The 12,669-nt window shown below is 49.0% G+C and overlaps 1 protein-coding gene across 2 annotated transcripts in view; it reads right to left on the bottom strand.

Annotated features, from left to right (window-relative positions):
* The window catches only part of Slc13a4 (solute carrier family 13 member 4), a 39,660-nt gene extending 30,592 nt beyond the window's left edge, over nt 1–9,068 (bottom strand). For both annotated transcript variants that reach the window (XM_037203656.1, XM_028866100.2), the window contains exons 1-2: nt 8,308–9,068; nt 3,352–3,480 (exon numbers count right to left, since the gene is read on the bottom strand). In XM_037203656.1, the coding sequence (XP_037059551.1) occupies nt 3,352–3,480; nt 8,308–8,406 (228 nt within the window). In that variant the 5' untranslated portion in view covers nt 8,407–9,068. The remainder of the gene's footprint in view (nt 1–3,351; nt 3,481–8,307) is intronic.
* Nucleotides 9,069–12,669: the final 3,601 nt, after the last annotated feature.

Below are 12,669 nucleotides of genomic sequence, written 5' to 3'. Positions count from 1 at the left end.
ATTACAGAAGATTAAATAACACAGTGCCGCAGATGATGCTCCATGGAGCCTGGCGTGAGGTAAAGAGATGAGGAAGAAGCCCCTTTTCCCCGGGGAACCTCTCATCTTATTTTCTGCTCCTTGGCTGGGATTTACGCCCTCAGCTCCCCTGGTTCTCTGGCCTTTGGACTCACAGAACTCACACCCAGTGTGCTCATGGGATTCCTGCCGCAGCAGCAGGTTATGGGATGTCTCAGCAGCATGGCCGAGACAACTCTTTATAACAAATTCATCTCTCTCCAAGTCTGTTATACAGCTAAAACCCTCCCACTCTCCCTGTTGGATTGCTTTTGTCTTCCCCAGAGCTCTGACGACTATAAATAGCCTCGGGTGGTGGGGACGCAGGAGCCAGAATAAGACTCCGGTGGGCAGAAATGACGTCCTTAACTCTTATCACCGCTGGGTGTTAGGTCATCCTGAGTGGAAGATCTAGAACCCAGAATGCTGAGTGAATGGTACGAGGGACAAAAGCCACAGTCTCAGGGCCACACCAGCCCCACCCACATGCTTTCCTCTACATGGAGGCCATGCTCTTTAGCCCCAAGAAGCACAGGGACAGAGAGCCATGACCTGAGGGCACTGGGACCCATGCAGGCTGCAAGACACCACGAGTCCTAGAGATCCGTGTCTCTAGACAGTTATCTTTGGTATGTACCTCTTAGAAGGTGAAAACACGAAGTTAGCTCAGAGGGAAGGGAACTACTCTTAGGTGAGGTCTTCAGAAACATTTCGCCAGAGCGTAATTCTGTAGCAGGATTTTAAAAGTGAAGAAGTTTCAAGGACTCTTCCAGAATGGAGAGGGCTGCCCGAGTCTCAGCAAGGGGATGGTCTAGCAGGAGCTGGAGTAGGAACAGAATGCGTGGCTGACTCGGAGGCTCTGGAGGAGGACTGCCCAGCTTTCCCCTGTGAGCCCTGATGCTGGTGTAAGGGGGCGCCTAGGGGGTGGTGCAATGGGGGCTTCTTCTGGCCCACAAGGACCTATCCCCCATGTCCTTTGCCCTGCTGGCATTTTCCTTTAATCCAAGCCAAGGTCAGCTGAACAGACTATATCTGGACTAAGCGGCTCATTGTAAATATGACCACCTGTCAAACCCCTCTAAAGACACAGATGGATTAAGATTTTTTGCCTCAAATGATAAAATACATCTCCTTAATCCCACCCTCCCAGAAATAGTAATACCTGATCACACACGAAGGCCATTCCTTTCGAGTTATAAGACCCTTCCCCAAACTGTAGCCTCCAAAGAGTCTCCCTATCAGGTTGGCCTTCCTGGCTATGCAAAGGGGCGGGACTTGGATAGCGGTTGCTTAGCAACATCTCTATAGCCCACTGGGCTGTTGGGTTCACTTAGAGGATTCTTGCTTCCCCTCCAGCCGCCCCACCCCCACTCCCCAATGAAGTTCTGGTTCCATGTGCAGAATAAGCACGTACACTTTTCTAGAGAAAAGTTGTTTTTGAGGTTGATTGTTCTTTAAACACACACAAGAAATCCATCACATCTCTCTTTTTACTCCCCAAAGTGGGGAGGGGCAGGAGATGGAGCAACTGCCTCACTGACTGGTTTTTGTATGTGACTTCTTCTTATACCCATGCTGCACACATATCTGTAGGGACAAAAACTTGCTCATGGTTGGGGACCCTATCCTCAGGCTATGATTACCACGGAAAAAAAGAAAAAGAAGTCGAAGGCAAACTAACAAAAACTGGTCAGTCAAGTTCATCCCATAGAAAGAGAAGCTGTCCACTGGTGACCCCATACAACCATGAAGGGAACTTCCAAGAATGTTCTGTTGTTCAAGGTTAAGGTAGCCCGTAGGCCAGCTTCATTCTTTCTCACAGCACAGAGACAGAGACACCCACAACTCCTAGCGACTGATAACACTATGAAGGCCCATATATTTTACGAGTTTTCTTTGTATGGTAGAGTGAACAAGGTACAGGCTCTGAAATCTACTAGGTGCAGTCTGCCACTTTCTACTGTTTGACTGGGGTCAGTTTGACTCTCTAAGCCTCTTTCCTCCTGTGTGGATTGGAGTCATGGACACCCCGTTCCTAGGACTCTTGAGAGTTCTGTATGAAAGAGAGGATGGGGGCTTCTAACACAGTGCCTGACTCTCAGCCTCACTCACCTGCTTCCTGCTCTCCTCCGAGCATCTGCCTTACCCAACTCTGCTGTTAAGTTTTCCTCATCAGGTAACCTAGACCAGTGGTTCTCAGCCTTCCTAACGCTGCCACCCTATAATACAGTTCCTCATGTTGTGGTGACCCCCAACCATAAAATTATTTTCGTTGCTACTTCAGAACTGTAATTTTGCTATTGTTATGAATTACAATGTAAATACCTGATAAACAGGATATCAGATATGTGACCCCTGTGAAAGGGCCATGCAACCCCAAAGGGGTCATGACCCACAGGTTGAGAACCATTGCCCTTACAGAGCCAGATGATAACAAAGGAGGCACACTATTCACCTGGCTCCCACCCTGCAGGGTATTTTTATTTTAATTTATTTTTTTAAGTAGGCTTTGCCCTGAAATTTGGTCACAACGTGGGGTTGTTACCACAGTTTCGTTTGAGCTTTGCCAGATACTGTGAAGTGAACGGAGAGGGCCGGCGGCAGGCAAAGAGACCACGCAGTGACCTGGAGTTGCGGAGGAAGGATCAGAAATGGTGGCTTTGTCTAAGAAGGGGGAGAAGGAAGAAGCCAGGGCGCAGGGACACATAGTAAGTCCCTGTCAACAACTGAGAACCTCCACGTGAGCTAAGCTGTCAGAGGGGAAGGCCGGCAGATGGGGGCCTGCTTCCTGTCTGTGTGACTACAGTCTGAAGGACATACAGGACACTCACTGAAAAAGATCAACCGCTGTCTCCTATAGGCACACATCGCACAGTTCCTAAAAGCCATGGTGGGACATGCCTTTAATTCCAGGGCTTGGGAGCCAGAAGCAGGCGGAGCTCTATGAGTTCAAGGTCAGACTGGTCTATGTAATGAGTTCCAAGCCAGCCAGGGCTATATAATGAGACCCTGTCTTAAAAACAGACAAAACCCCAAAACCAAAAACTTCAAGTATAAGAAACCACTGGCTGTCAGGGAAGGCTTTAAAGCGGCAAGTTTTGAGCACTTTGAAGGAGCTGAAGGGAAGGGCGGAAGGGGAAGAATTCAGCGTCTGGATCAGCAGATGCAAAGCCTAGTGCTCAGGAGTTCTTCCTGTGCGTAAGGACGGCCCCCTCCCATCAAATGCCTATCCCCGTCATCCGGAGGCCTCCTTCACTGGGCCAGCAGACTTGAGCACAGGGTAAGTGGTCTAACCTCACTGGATCGGAGAACTCCGAAGAACGGGTAGAGGAAGGCAGGAACCAGAGCTGCAGCTCCAAGAGGTACGGCCTCGGACACCCAGTACACAGCGGTCACAAGCAACACGTAAGCACACGCAGCCTCCTGCAAGGGAGGAAAGAGGTACTTAGTCAGTCACTGGGACAGTCGTTGCCATGGAGACGCCAAATGAGACCCAGGGCCAAGACAATAGACACTTAGATCCCATGAGGATGCCAGGATCCAGCCCTGGGAGGTACTATGCTGACACTGGCCAATGACTTTGTGGGTGAAAGTATGGCTGCTCACTGGAAGGACCCATGTTGTGCATGTGGTTGACTCACGCATCCACGTGGGCCCTGCCTGGACTTTGATAGAGTCCCAGCTCTGATGGTTCTTAGAGCCATAGAGAGTGATAATTGATTTTGAGCACAGCATTTGGGGCCATAAGTTCACAAACTATAAAGGTAGAGTTCAAAGCCTTAATTGGTGCATATTGGGTCAAGTGGTCTAGATACTAAGGCTCTTGGGGTTAGTGGAAGATAGATCAGTATGTGTATGATTGAATCACAAGTGGGGCCTGGGGTCAGCCATCCTAAACTTCAACCCAGGTCTACAAGGTATGACGATTGGGGGCATCTGGTATGTACCCACTGAAAGGAAGTGGTTTGGCAAGAAGTGAGGTTTAAAAATAAGCCACAAGGTGGCTTCCATACTGTGTTCTCATAGCTTCTGGGGAGGGCTTCTATCTCGGGCCTCTTCTAGGGAGAGCAGAAGGCCTTGAATCCACTCCAATCTCCAGCCTCATTGGACTTACATACTGGTGTTACATTTAAAATTTCCCTTGAAATATAAGCAGGCTAACCTCACTGGATCGGAGAACTCTGAAGAACGGGTAGAGGAAGGCAGGCAGTCTTAAAAGTAAGTTAAGTTAAATCCCCTTGCTTCAAAAATATTTATTCAAACAATTTGATTCAGTAGTTTTGTTGTTGTCGTCGTTTTTGAGGGACAGGGTCTAGCCATGTTGCCAGGCTGGTTTCAGACTCATGGGTTCAAGTGGTCTTCCTGGGTCAGCCTCTGGAGCAGCTGGCTTACCACCACATCTGGCTTAGAGGCTTGCTACCACATCTGGCTTAGAGGCTCACCACCACATCTGGTTAGAGGCTCGCCACCACATCTGGCTTAGCTGGCAATTCAGTGAATTGCTAGGGGAGAGCTGTTGGTTATTTCGCCCTTCGATTCTCAACCTGAGCTTGTACCATGTACTAGCAGCGAGTGGGGGAGAGCTCTCCCCTGGGGGGCTGACGCTGACTGTGGGGATAGGCAGCCATCCCCAGGCTGAGAGGCTCATCTTGGAGGACGGGGCACAGACTCATTTCTCAGCCGTGGCTCTAATGCCACTTGCGATGAGCTCATTGGGCCTTCCTGAGTGGTGCGCTGTGGCGGCATCATTTGCCTCTTCCCACTTAGCCATCGGGAGTGCCTCCCCAGTTACGACAATCCCAAAAGGTGCTCGTTGTCCTGAGACGCCACGTCCGTGGCCTGGTGCCACAGAAACACCCTTCTACAGAGGAGACAGAATGCCATCCATCTGCACGAGGTGGCAGGGTGGAAATCTGGAAATTTACCAGTATTTTCCTCAACTCACCAAAAACCACACCGTGCAACCAGAGAGTGCAGAGGGTAAAAAAACACCACTTTATAAAAGCCCCGCCCTCCTTGGCCTTGGCTTCCAGCAATGCTGATTGTGTGAATGGTGCCCAGGTGAGTGGTCCTGAGGAAGGTTAGGAGGTTCACTCTCGGGAGAGGTCGCTGTCCAAGATCTTAATAATTGTAACATTACAAGCTGCACGCCGAGGGCCATTACACAGCGAAGCCGAGCCAGCTGTGACTTAGTGTTCACACAGGGTGCGGGGAAGACCTGGCCCAGGCCGCTTGCCCAACAAGGAACCTGACAAATCTTGCTCTGTTCCTGGATCAGTGATGGGCAGCAGGAGCATTTAGCTGGCTTTGCTGGAAAGGACCTTGCTCCCTCCCGATAGTCCTGGATTATGGCAGGCTGGGGTTAGGAAATGGGGAGTAAGTCCTCTGTTGACTTAGCTCCCACTGAAATTTCCTCTAAGGACAAAGGATCAGATAAGAGATAAAACTTTCGGAATTGCTGATAACAGAAGCGATACCAGTTGGGAAAGGATGCAGTTTAGAGGAATGGCCTCCTAGTTGTAGACTTAAAGTTCTAGCCTACTTTTCCTTTTTGTGGCAAAGAGACAAGAGGAAGGTTTTAATTCCAGGTGAGGATAAAGGGGCAGAATGTCTGTCCCTCACTAGGAGGCCCTTGTCCTGGTTACTTTACAGGGCCCCAATTTAAGCGAGAAAAGGACACACACACACACACACACACACAGAAACAGACAGACAGACAGACAGACAGAGAGACAGAGAGAGCAACGGACTGATTTTCTTTCTGCTGTGCGCACCATTTGACTGGAATCGGGAAGTCAGGGAGGCAGGGATAGATAACCTTTTCTGTGGTAAACAGCATAACAGAACGTTAATAGATCACCTGGCTCCGCAGTACTGAGAACAGAGCAAACCACTGTCATTTTGTCTCACTTCCTTTTGAGTGGAAGGATGAAAAACATCTCGAGAGGCTCTTTCGTCTGTTTCTCACACGCCTCTTCTTCCATTTCCCAACCCTCTCCACTTCAGGTGGCTAGGGAGTCAGATACCCCTGGGACACCACAGGGTCCCCTGCGTCTGACCAGACCCTGGCACATGGATAAATTTATGTTGCTAGTAGGTCTCTCTTATCTTATTCGGTGTGTGTGTGTGTGTGTGTGTGTGTGTGTGTGTGTGTGTGTGTGTGCGCTCTGGAACCCCCCAGGTCCCACATGAGCATTCAGGTCAGGAATGCCTGTAGTGGGCGGTACTTCTTTTTGCTCCTGCCTAAAATTAGAACTGAAGCCGGGCATGGGAGGAAGATGAAGAGTTTGAGGCTAGCCTGGGTTACATGGCAAGACACTGTCAACAGAACCAAAACTCAACAAAGAAGACAGAATAATCAAACAATAAAAAGGTGACGTGTTCAAAGTGGCTTTTCCTTATGAAGACAGTTTCCTACCTTAACTTAGGTTCCCTTTCCAGGAAATCCAACCCTTCAGCCCCCCTCAGTTATACCTCACTCAAACCTGACTAGAAGGGACTGGAAGTCTGTTCCTCTGCTGTCGCAAGTGACTGAGGGGCCCTTTGAAAAATCTCTTTTGGAAGATTGGGGGTCAACTTCCACTAGGAACAGTGAGGTGTTCAGATGAATGTCCCTTTTGGCGAGGGCCTTTTGAATGCTAAGCAAGTGCTGTACCACGCAGCCACGTCCCCGCCCCTACATTCTCTTCTTCTGAAACATCACAGGAATCTAGACTTTTAAGAACTGGGCAAGGAGAGAGGAAAAGTCATGTTGACACCTGCTAAAATGTGGCTGTGGCTCATCACTTGGAAGAATCAGCAGATTGCAAGCAGAGGGCTCCTGTCCAGATGCTCAGCTGCCTCTCTCTCGAGGGCAGCCTAGACCAAGCAATTCCATCCGGGAATTCTAAGGATTTTAATGTCCGAGTCGCAGAGTTGGATGCAAGGGTGGGAGGCAGCTAAGGGATAGACCCGGCACTGTGCATCAGTTTGTGTCTCCTGTGGGCACCAGTTAAGGCTCCCAAAGGTGAAGGAGGAAGGGGTTGGGGTGAGGGGGCGGGCAAGCAAGGATTCCTAATATTGCTCAGTAGAAGAAGGCAACGTGTCTCTCATGGGAATTTCCTTAAACTAACCTGACAATGGGGAAAAAAATACCATGAAAAGAAAACTCAAAACAATCAGGTCTACTTAGACAAAGCAGAAAATTAACTGTTATACAGCCCAGAATAAAAATGTCATTGGCAGTCACAGTCTGCTAATCCCAGACCAGACTTAGTCAGTGCCTCCTTGGCATGCTGAAGTATTTATTTTGCTAAAGATTTAAGTCGGCTTGTATTTAACAAGACCACGATAATCCCTTCTGCTTAATTTTTTAAATTTAATCTTGGTTACCCTGTCCCCCAGGGAACAGTGAGGGAGATATTCCTGTAGTTAACCTGCCTTAGCTTATTTTTTTTCTAAAGTCTCAAGGATGGTGCCAGTGTGGGAGAGGGGCTATACCCCCCAGACATGTGAAGAGAGAGAGGGCAAGAAGGGAAGGGGGGCCACGAAGGTCCAAGAGGCCGACTGAAGCAAATCCCCTGCCCTCGACTCGTGCTTTAACATTAGGCCATGGGCTAGAGTTCTGGTACATGCATTTCTGTTTTCATGTTGCTTTGGGCCTTTTTTTTTTTTTTTTTTTTTTTTAGCAGAAAAGAAAACACAGAAGATTCAGATAGTCTGAGGACCAGAGTAACAGGCTAACCAGTGCTTTCAACTCCAAAACCCCCTTCCCCAAAGTTTGCATAGTAGGTTCAGGATGGCCATTTTCATATTCTGGGGTCAGAAACCACCATGGTCTCTGGACAGGCTCCCTCCCAGCCCCACCTCTTCTGGATTAATAGTGGAGGGCCTTTTGCATCTCTAATTGCTGCCACATAATGATCGTCTCCACAGGTTAGGAAGTAGGGGCTCCCCAGCCTGCCATTTCTGTGGGTTTGAACACAGCGCCTGTAACGTTTTGCCACACAACAGTCATTTCAGCTACGGTCTCCCACTCTATGGAGGCCAGAATTGGGGGGCCTTTCTTGAGAGACAGAGGGATGGAAACAGTTTTAAGAAAGAAAGTATTTGGTCTCTTCTAGAAGAGTGTGAACATTTCATCCAAATGAAGACACTTTCAATGAAGTCATTTGGGGATGCCCCACAAATACTCGACTCCCTCCAGACCGCCCTTCTTTGCTCCCCAGCTCCCTCTGATGCCCTGACAGGGGTGGGGAGGCTGCTACTTACACTGCTGGGGTAGATGGTGGGCAGAGGCAGCAGCAGCAGGGGCACACAGATGACCAGTAACAGCTTTCTTGCTTGGAGAAGACCCTGCAGCAAGCCCATGGTGGACCTGTCTGGAATGAGTCCTCAATGGCGTTCTCCTCTGCTCCACACTATGCTCCGCTCTCAGTCCAGGAAGACTTCTCACACCTTTCCTGGCTTCCAAGAGTTAGTCCCCTTTGGTCTTGGGAGCAGCACAAAAGCAGGGTAGCTGTACCCAATTTCCCCAGAAAGCTGGGCTCCTTGCCTTCTGCCTTAGGTGGGATTGAGCAGCATGGTGTTATGGCCATCGAAAAGGAGCTGGAAAAGACTATATGCCGGGGGCGGTGGGTCCTCTCTCTGCGGCTAACAGGAAGGGGGCTTCATTCTAGGTGTCAGCAAAAGTCTTCACAAGCAATGTGCCTGTGGCTGCTGATCAGCCTTGAAGAACCATTGAAGGCTTTAGAAAATAAGAAGAGTCCCTTTTCTTCTTCCTGGTGACCTGCTTGGGGGAAGCTGCTATTTTACCTCCGACCTGGCTGACTGTTGGTAAAAATCTGGTAGCCCCCTTCCCTTAAAGCAAGCACCAGTGTTAGTCTGAGGCACATGGAGACCTCAGATTGGGGTTGGGGTGGGGAGCTGTCTCCCAGGACCTCACACCTTAACTCTTTAGATTTCTTTCCTTCAAACTGGGCTCCTACTTATAGTTTTCCTGGAGTCTGGACTTCCAAAGCAGGCCTGAAGAATCTCCAAGACATTCCTTTTTGTTACAGGACTAAAACTTGCTGGAGGCCCACCTTTAACTTGCCTGCACCAATGGGAAGCAGGCACAGGGCAGTCGTCCCGCCCACTCCCCCCAAAGCCTATCGGCAAGTTGAAAAGAATGAGCGAATGTCGCCTCTGAAGGCAGCCCTCGATTGGTCCCAGCAGGGGCCTGCTGATTTGGCAGAACCCAGGCGGTTTTCGAAGCTTGTTTTTCCATTTCTCAAACATCCCAGGGGTTGGATGTTGGTCAGCACCCTGAGCATAATCCCAGCCCCCACCCCCCACCCCAGCACTGCGGGCGTTGTTTCCAAGCATGGGACCCAGCTTTCCTGGGAGAGTCACTTGATCACCACCTCGGGAAGACGACACATTTGGTGGTAGGAGAATATGGACATTAATTCTGGACTGAACAGACTGAAGACTTCCCTTCAGGCAAAGTTTGCTTCTTGGACACTTGGGGGATAGAAAGGTCAGAGCCAGCAGGAAGAATGAGCCTGGAGGAAAGACCCTGGGATGCATGGCAAGAGGGGAGGCTCCCCTTTGCTCTGGAAAAATCTAGATGCCACTTGGAGGGGGCGTTCATGGAGTTCTTTGAGGCTCTTTACCAAAAAAGGAAGCAGGCAGCTTTCCTTGATGGGAACACAGGAGGACCTTGATGGGACAGAATGCAGGACCGCACTGGTGACGGGCAAAGTCTCATCCATTAGTTAGACCCAGGGTCTCTCCTGCTTACAGATTTGGAGAAAGGACATGCAGATTTGGAACAAGACGAGAAAGAGAAAGAAAAGACCCTAATCTCTTCTAAGAGATGCTTCTTGGCCAGATCACCTTGATCTGGGATGCAGAGCCAGAGCTTGTGTGCATCCACAGGATTTGAGCACCTTGTAAACTCTGCAGCCTTATCCTGTTGAAGTGATCCCCGCACTAAAAGTAGAGTGCCCAGAGAAAACCAGTTCTCCTTGATTTTCAGGGCCAGCGTAACTACTGGCAGATCTTTGAAGTCATCTAGCTAGTGTATGATGGGTTATGATGAGTCACCTCTACCCGCATGGCAAAGACAGGCTAGCTCATCTGCTACATCCTTGCCTCATTTTTGTGACAGTTTGGAAATGTAGCATAAACAAGACCACATGCTCGTGATGTTTTAGTTACAGAGATGAGAGAGATCAGATAATAATAAGCAGCTGTAGAAATCAACATCTGTCAAACTCGGGAGCCGCTTCAAATTCCTCCATGAGATAATCTGAGGTGACAGGGATTCCAGTGAGTTTAGTAATGTGATTGGGCCACTTGTTCCATAGGTGAAATTTGTTGAATAGAATGAAGCAAGGCAAGTTACATGGTAGGGCCTATCAGTTTCCCACATGAGGAAAACATTTTCCAGAATACAGTGCTAAGGAGTCTGGGATAGATTCCTTGTGAAGAAGGTATCTAAAGTAGTCAAACTCTCAAAATGTTTATTCTGCATTTTTGAGACAGTCTCACTCTCTAGCCCAGGATGGCTTGGAACTCCCTGTGTAGCCCAGGCTGACCTCCAACTCATGGGGATCCTCCTGCAGCAGCCTCCCGAGTGCTGAGAAAACAGGTGTGAGCCATCACCCCCTGCTAAAGTAATTACACTCTCACGAAAAGTAGAACAGTTGCCAAGGTGTGGGGGGAAACGGGAAGGGAGTTGTTCAAAGGTCACAGAGTCACAGTTCATCAAGAGGGAAACCTTCCAGAGGTCAGTGGCACACATCAGTGTGCAGGGCTGTTGATGTGGTTCAGCAGCAGAGCACATGCCCGGGGACAGGGACAGGGGTCCTGGGTTTGAGCCTTACACCCTCCCCCACCCCCTGTGCCAAAAACCAAAACCAAAACAACATCGTGCAGACCCATGAGTGTTTGGATACGTCATCACAGCCAGGACGGCAAGTTTCACGTTGTGTGTTTTTTTAACCACAAAGAAAGGAGGCTATGTAATGTATTAAGATGGGTTAGGAAAAGAGGGGACACCACCGAGTCACTTCGCTGGCATTTTGTTTAGTCTATTAGTCCACCTGATGGCACGCCTTTGCCTCAGCGGTTCCAGCTGTCACTCCTTCACTGGCTTCAGCTGAGGTGACTGAGCAACACAGCATCAGCCGGACAGGCTTGTTGTCGTAACACCGTTAACACCGGAGATGCAGATGGCTGTGAGCCTCCCAGCTGCACAGGAAGCTTCCAGACAGTGTGGAAATGACAGGCAAGCCCCCCTAGCAAATCTTACCCCCCAAAACTTTGTGAGCAAATATGATGGTTGTCCGTAGGATGGGCACTAAGGGGGCAAAACAGGAGGGTCTGTTTCTAACCCGTCTCCTGTGTCGTTCACTGAGCAAAGCGCGGGGTTGTATTTTGGGGGAGGGGTTATTTTGTTGGACAGTAACATAATATTTGATTTTATGTATCAATGAAATCAATGTTATAAATCTTTTTGTGTGTAAAATTAATCTGTCTTCATTTAGACTAGAGTGATGTTTAAGAATCTAGTTACTCCAGCAAAGACTTCCACTGGAGGCATCGGGACCCCAACCCAGCCACATAACCTTTGACCTACAATTTGTCCTACCTACAAAATACGCTGGGGTAAAGGTAGCACAGAAATTATGGGAGTGGCCAATCAATGACTGATCCAGCTTGAGACCCATGCCATGAGAGGAAACCCACCCCTGATGTAGCCTGGAGGACCGGGACCCAGAGCTTGGACAGCCCAGGGACCTAGGATAGAACAACAACAAAAAAAAAGTCAATGAAATGATTCCTAAAGATATTCTGCTATACTCATAGATTGGTGCCTAGCCCAACTGTCATCAGAGACGCTTCACCCAGCAGCTGATGGAAACAGATGCAGAGACCCACAGCCAAGCATTAGGTGGACCTTGGGAAATCCTGTAGAAGAGAGGAGGGGGGATTGTGGGAGACAGAGGGGTCAAGGACATCCCAAGAAAACCCGCAGAACCAACTAACACAGGCTCATAGTTGCTCACAGAGTCTGAACTGACAACCAGGGAGCCTGCATGGGTCTGACCTAGGCCCTCTGCACATATGTTATAATTGTGTAGCTTGGTCTTCTTGTGGGACTCCTAACAGTGGGAGCAGGGGCTGTCTCTGACTCTGTTACCTGCTTTGGGGACTCTTTCCTCCTACTGGTTGCCTCATCCAGCCTTAATAGGAGAGGTGGTGCCTAGTCTTCCAGCAACCTGATATGCCATGGCTGGCTGATTTACAAGGGAGGCCTGCCCTTTTCTGAAGAGAAAGGAGGAGGAGTGAGGGGGGTGTGGTGGTGGTTAGGGAGAGGGCCTGGGAGGAGAGGAGGAAGGGAGAAGAAACTATAATTGGGCTAGAAAAATAAATATTAGTTTAATAAAAATGATTAAAAGAGAATCTGGTTACTTTGAAAATGAAGTCTTCATTTATCTTGAAAAGGTCATGTCTTTTTTTGCATTTTTTTCAGCTGTTGATTGCCACATAAATTCCGGCTCCAGTTGATTAATATAAAGTGCCTTTAGTTGTGTGTGCCCTGGAGAGATATAACCCCCCAAATATTCATTCCTGGACCCCACT

The sequence above is a fragment of the Peromyscus leucopus genome, chromosome 3 (assembly GCF_004664715.2).
Source record: "Peromyscus leucopus breed LL Stock chromosome 3, UCI_PerLeu_2.1, whole genome shotgun sequence".
Taxonomy (NCBI): Eukaryota; Metazoa; Chordata; class Mammalia; order Rodentia; family Cricetidae; genus Peromyscus; species Peromyscus leucopus.
This window is presented reverse-complemented; position numbering and strand designations above follow the sequence as displayed.